General features: G+C 33.1%; 1 protein-coding gene across 4 annotated transcripts; it reads right to left on the bottom strand.

The window, feature by feature from the left end:
* Positions 1–606: 606 nt before the first annotated feature.
* On the bottom strand, positions 607–5740 carry LOC107956606 (transcription factor HHO5). 4 transcript variants are annotated; one of them, XM_041097417.1, is made up of 6 exons: positions 5412–5725; positions 5028–5116; positions 4618–4912; positions 4395–4471; positions 1252–1316; positions 607–1122 (listed from the first exon to the last, which is right to left on the bottom strand). In XM_041097417.1, exons 1-5 carry the CDS (start codon positions 5671–5673, stop codon positions 1287–1289), a joined length of 753 nt encoding a protein of 250 aa, XP_040953351.1. In that variant the 5' UTR covers positions 5674–5725; the 3' UTR covers positions 607–1122; positions 1252–1286. The 4 variants fall into 4 exon arrangements, with proteins under 4 accessions (XP_040953351.1, XP_016747701.2, XP_040953353.1 ...); XM_016892212.2 differs by lacking the exons at positions 607–1122; positions 1252–1316 and adding an exon at positions 3979–4129 and having other exon boundaries at positions 5412–5721; XM_041097419.1 differs by lacking the exons at positions 607–1122; positions 1252–1316 and adding an exon at positions 4093–4129 and having other exon boundaries at positions 4395–4436; positions 5412–5740.
* Between the last annotated feature and the right edge of the window lie 934 nt (positions 5741–6674).

Genomic DNA, 6674 nt, shown 5'->3' with positions numbered 1-6674 from the left:
GATCATTTCGATTTGCAACGAAATTTTCTAAACTAATAAGTTTTGAGAGTCATGGTTTGACTTGTAAACAAATAGTTTTGCAAATAGGACTATTAAAACACCAAATCTGTAAAAACAGTCCACAAATCAAAAACAGTCTAAAATAATAAAAAAACACAGTCCAAAAGTCTCGAATAGTCCAAATTTAACAAAAATCCTTAGTTTAGTCATTTTTAACCATATACCAATTTCAAGTTTCCGTGCACCGTCCAATCCTAGGTTTGCTGATTACATAAGAAGAAACAATCAAAAGGGTGAGCTAACAAGATCAGTGTATAACTCAACCCAACAAATGTATCAGTTACAGATACAGAATCAAATTCATTTACAGATGCAGTTTCAGAAACAAATACAAATTTAGATACATATATACAGATTCGGAAACAAATATAGGTCCTACTCCCATCCGTTACAAACCATCTCTGTCCATCTTTACACATCAATTAGGGTAATAAATACCCATCCAACCCTACACACCTATAAGTGAGCGTATGTCACTTTTCAGAATAATGCAGTCAAGCTACTAGAACAAATACGTGGTCAAGCCATTAGAATAGATATATGTGGTTTAAATCACCATATTTGGCAAATTATTAAACTACCAACACTTCTTCCGTCACATCATTATCTCAATCCAATGCACATACACCATACTAACATATATCAAATGCAAATATTTACTGCATGCTTTTCATGTCAATCATGCTATCAAAATTATTAAATTACATATCATATACGAATTTTGCATTTTAGACATGCTAGTAATTAAAACACATACAATATCTATATCACATACAGTAGTAATATATCAGATTTCATGTTTCAGAGTCATTTTTATACAGTATGGACCCTACGGAGTGGCTAAATATGAATCACATATCAATACAACCCTAAGCAAAATCTTCAGAAAATGGGCCCACATGGCCCAATTGACCCAACCCATGTGGTCCACGCGGTTTGGCACACGACCGTGTGGCGTCGATAGTCCACTTTTCAGCATCGCGTCATTCGCTATTTTTCGGCTTTTTCGTTACACACCTTATCAGTTTCTAATACGCATCGCTATCACACACTTCCAAACTCCTAAACGAAAATTAAGAAAAGATTAATTAGCACGATTTTACCAAATCTGATTCACTAATTTGACACAACATCGACAATTGAATTTTATTACATAAAACTCAGCCCCTACAATGGCGAATAAACACTTACCCTTGCAAAAACAGTAGCTAGCAACAATAAATTCCCTAGAGAATTTCGTAATTTGCACTCCTCACCTAACCGGAATCACAAAATAACCATTAGTCCCCAACAACAAAATGATAGAAAACATTCAAAATTAAACACACATAGAATTTACCCACGACGACTTACAAATCATACCTCAAAACACTTACCACGCATGGTCGACACTAATTAAATGAGCAAAGAGACGCCTAAATCAACAATAACAAGAAAAATAAAAAAGAAAAACCAAATATAGAAATAGATCAAAATAGGGAGGCGATAGAAGAAAAGAGATTAGCAAAATGAGCAAAAGGAAAAGAAAAGAAAGAAAAAACAAAAACGTGAACAGAAAAAGAAGTGGCGTGAGAAAAAGTGGGAGAGATTTTTGGGATAATTTCAAGAATACAATCTCACTAAATCTTACTAACTAACCACCCATCAGATTTCAGAATTCAAACTCAACCCAAACACTACCATATGGGCGGCACCATACAAAGAATTGAACACAAAACCTCAAGGTAACTTGGAGCCTTATCACTGAACCAGCAAGCTCGTTCTTATCATCAGTTGAGCACAAATTATATATAAGCTATAAGTTCAAAGATAGGGATTGGGGCAAAATTAACAAAAATTCAAGGGAAAAGATTCAAACCCAGAACCTCATATGCACAAGCAACACACTTAATTAGGGAATTAGGGATTTAGTGATTTGGTGCCACATGGTTTTGTGGCCAATTTAGGGATTTAAGGATGCCACACGGCCGTGTCTGCTCTGCACTATATTTTAGTACAAAGGGACAGAGAGTTACACAACCGGATCACACGACCATGTCCCTTGATCACACGGGAGTGTGCTTCCTTCCACATAGGCGTGTCCCTCTACATGGGCATGTTGACCTCCACAAGGCCTAGGCATTTCCACACGGCTGGAGCACACGGCCATATGACCCGGCCTTGCCAAATTTTGTTCTGTGTCAAATTAAAGTTTGATTGTTACTTGAGGTTATTATGCAATTAATTCTGAATCTGGGTAATTGAATGTAAGCATTTTTGGTTCTGAGTGATTGGTGTGTGAGTGGTCGTGTGTGGTGCACATTCTGTGACTGCACGGGAATTCTGTAATTGGTTGACTGGATGTGAGTTTCTGTGTCCGAATGATTGTCTAGATTTTTGTATTTTGATTCTGTATGTCTATCTACATACATGCATTTGCATAAAAAATTTAGGGTTTTAGTTATGAAGAGAAAGGAGATTGTTCTGATCTGGTAGTTAAACTACAACCTACCTGTACAACAGTTTACCACATTGTACCGTATATATGTCAGCTTTGCTACGTATTATTATCTGATCTCACAGTTAAATTGTAACATGTCTATACATCAATTTACCGCAATGCACTATAGGACATATACGTCAGCTTTGCTGTGTATTATTATCTGAGTGACTTAGTCCACATACATGGTGTATAGGGCTGGATGGGCCTTTCGAGGTCCTACGTGGTGTGTTTGGATGGATGAGCTTAAACAGCTCTTATGGGGTGTGATCGGGGGACGGAATGGTGTTTTGGTTGGATGGGTGGGTTTTGATATTTGATTGCATTCATACGCATCTGGATGTGAGTTCCTTGTCTGTAATCTGTCAGTTCGTTGTAAACGTTATGTAATGATTAGCGTTTCTGTATTAACCATTGACGGGTTTAACTGTTAGGTATTTTGTGTGTGATTTTGTGTGCTTAACTGTTACGTTTATTTGGATTTTTTTCTATAAGTTCGTTTTTTATCACCTTTTGAATTCACACTGAGCTCTTGAAGCTCACCCCCTTTAGTGTTTTCCCCTTTCAGGGACATTTACGTGTTCTGAAACTGGACTCGGTATGCGAAAGTCTCGGAAGCGTCACTTTTTTTGTTAAACTGGTTAATAAAGTGTTTTCTGTAAATTTGATTTTATGCAAACGATTTTGGACTGTAAGTTCTGTTATTAATAATGTAATGTTTTTCGGGTTGTTAAACTAAAATTTCCCACGATCACTTCGGTGATTAGTGTGACTTTCAAAATTCAGTCTAAACTTCTAGGCCGGGTTTTGGGGTGTTACATACAGACACATATTTATATAAGACTTTGCTGATAAATTTATCATCTAACCTTTACTCCTTTTGTTATTTTTTCTCTAATCTTTTTGAATTATTTTGACCTTCAACCTCCAAATTTTTAACGACATTGACATAAAATTTCATGTGGCAATTCACGCATGTCAATGCAGACATAAATAATTAAAAAAAACACTCTTTAACATTTTTTTATATTTTCTATAATTTATTTGAGATATACATGCGGACTATCATATGAACTCAAAGGCAAATCTAGGGGTGATAGCATGGGCCCTAGCCCCCCTAAAATGGAAAATTGTTACTTAGGCCCTCTAATTTTTTTAAAATTTTAAATTAGTAAAGGTAAAATTGTACTTTGGCCTCCCCTAAAATTATAAAAATTTAATTTAATCCTTTAAAAATTATAAAGATATAGACTATAAAAACTTAAAATTTCATTCGCCCACCTAAAAAATTGTTCTAGCTTCACCCTGTGTGAACTATCACATTAGTGTCGTTAGGATTTTAACCGTTCAAACAATTTTGTTTTCCTAGAAAACAATTTCGCTAAATTATAAAAATTAAGCACAAAAATGATAAAAAAAATAATGATTAAGATCAAAGATAAATATTAAAAGACTAAATTTGTGTAACTATTTAAAAATTCCAAGAGCCCATTACAGGAAAGGAAAGGTCCTGAATATCAGCGTTGCAACATAGCCCTCCCTGTTTGCTTCCTATACCAATCGAACCTTACCATAATGAAGTCTGTATTTCTGTAATTACATATTTAAAAAGATTATCAAATGCTCTATGGCATTTTTTTTTTACATCTTAATTTGTAGAATAATCTTGTGCATACATAAAACAAATTAACATTACTTTCAGCAAAAAATTAGTAGCAAATAAATGCCACTACTTTTTTTAGGGTAAATAAATGACACTACTTAGTTCTTTGAAAATTGTATTTCTTATTTTTACACCTAACATATAATAATAACGCATGCATTTTTAATTAAGCATAAAAAGATGGATTATAACCTGCAAATGACTTTTTACTTGCTCAATTGTCAGCCCCTCAACCTGCATCAAATTTCTGATTTGCTTAGGAGTAGCCACTGCATGCACCAAAATCCAAAAGAAAAAAAAACAATTAAAATAATGAAACCAATGCATCCATGCACAAAACTCTAACCCGGTAAATCAAATATGAAGTATTTAACCATCAATTTATTAGTATATTTGTGATGTTTTAAGTTCTGACCTTCAATGCCTCCAAGCATATTCAAAGCCTCCACAAATCTTGAATGAAGCTCAGAAGACCAACATCTCCTATTGTTCTTCCAAATGGGTTGTGTCAATGGTTTTGGGTGATGATGATGATCATAATTATTAAGATACATGAAACCTTGGTTATCATTTCTCCATGAATATTCATCAATGGCTGCCACCTCCTTTCCTTTTCCATCACTGCTTGATTCTCCAACACTATTCCATGTACTATTCTCCTTGCATCCCAACATTAACCTTTCCATGTTGTTTCCCTTCTCTTTGCATGACTGCACAGAATCTCATATATATATAGAAAGAGAGATATAAGATTTATTCAACAAATTTAACTAATATACATATATATATGTACGTCTATTGGAAGCTAAAATCTTTATCTTTTACCTGGAAATTTGCATAACATTCTTCCTGGATTTCCCTTTGTTCTTTCTCATTGTTTATGTTTAGAAGCTCATGCTTTAATGTTTCAGTTTCTATACATTTCAAAAGATAGAAATAATCAGGAAATAAAGAGCACATTTGTTCAAGGTATTGTCCCAATTGAAGTTTTGTCTCTCTATTATATTGAGAGTCTTGGTGAGTTCACAGAGTGAGTGTTTCTATGAGCTAGCTCAAGAGATAACATGCTCTCCATCAATGATCTATATACCATAGGTAATAGGGTCGATTAGACCATGTGCCCACACCAGAACAATCAGCAAAATAGGGAGATACAGCAATATATCTTTGAATTAATAATTAAACAAGAAAATATATATGTGGACTTACCCTCCATTAGAAGTAGGGTGCATAGAGGAAGAAGATGTTTTAAAGGCTGAACCCTGGCTAACTCTTCTTCAAGCTTGCAAATATAATCATTCAACACTGATAACTTATAATACTGATTATCGATTTTGGATAAATCAAAGAGCAAGCTGCTTATGGATTTAGGGACATATGATGGCTTAAGACTCAAGCTAAGCTCTATAGAGCTTGGATTCATTGTTTTGCACCTGGCTTTTTTGCCGGAAAAAGGAATGAGAAATATCATATATATATATATGTGTGTGTGTGTGTGTAAAAGATGAGTATTAAATTCTGGGTTTAATCCAAGAAGATAACTTTGATTACAAAAGAAATATTCCAGTTCATTATTCTGTTTGATTTTGACAGCCAATTTCAAAAAATATCTGGTTCTCTAAAGCAGTATAAAGCCGAATGACTTCTTTGTTTCTAAAGATGAAGTAGATAAAGTATAAGCCTGTCGTGAAGACGTATTTATCGGTTTAGATGGTAGCGGATTCGGTTTCATGCGGCTATGCTAGGAAATTATTCGAGTTTAATTTGAATTTTTTTTAATTCCATTAAGTAATTATCAAGCTGAGCATGAATAATTTGAGCTACCCGTCAAGTTGAGTTTGAGCTTAGTAATATTTGAATGGTTGCAAGTTTTATCGAGCTTTTCATATTTTTTATATTATTATATTATTGCCATTATAAATATGATTAACCCTAAGCTTTTGAATTTGATAACTTTTCTCAATTTTGATCCATAATGACTTTGATATTATGCCGCATCATTACCTAAAAAATTAGGAGATAACATGGCACAATACCAGAGTGCCACATAATTTAATAGATCAAATTTGAGAAAACTTATCAAGTTTAAAGATTACATATTACCTTATCTCAAGCTAAATGTGAATCCATAAATTTTTTATTAGGAGTCGGGATTTAATTATACATTTTTTATAGATTAAAATATAAGTTTATATGTATTAATTTATAATTCATATTTTTTAAAGAACTAAACAATTTTTTTTTCATTTTTAGAGGGGTTAAAGTATAATTTCACTATATATTAATTTATAATTTCTTTATTATTACCAACTAAATTAATTTTTTTAATTTTTAAAAGATTAAAGTGTAATTTTATTATATTTTAATTTATATTTTTTTATATTAATTTTTTTTGAGTAATAACGTCCCTGCTTACTCCTTATGATCGTCTCTGCTAAATGTAGCTTCAACTTAACTAATTTTTTTGAAAAA

Source organism: Gossypium hirsutum, chromosome D07 (genome assembly GCF_007990345.1).
Source record: "Gossypium hirsutum isolate 1008001.06 chromosome D07, Gossypium_hirsutum_v2.1, whole genome shotgun sequence".
NCBI classification, from domain to species: domain Eukaryota; kingdom Viridiplantae; phylum Streptophyta; class Magnoliopsida; order Malvales; family Malvaceae; genus Gossypium; species Gossypium hirsutum.
This window is presented reverse-complemented; position numbering and strand designations above follow the sequence as displayed.

Coding starts and splice junctions, on each gene's coding strand:
- LOC107956606 (XM_016892212.2), bottom strand. CDS start 5,673: ATGATATTTCTCATTCCTTTTTCCGGCAAAAAAGCCAGGTGCAAAACA. Junction 4,913..5,027: donor AATGTTATGCAAATTTCCAG/GTAAAAGATAAA, acceptor GATTCTGTGCAG/TCATGCAAAGAGAAGGGAAA. Junction 4,130..4,394: donor AAGTAAAAAGTCATTTGCAG/GTTATAATCCAT, acceptor ATGTAATTACAG/AAATACAGACTTCATTATGG.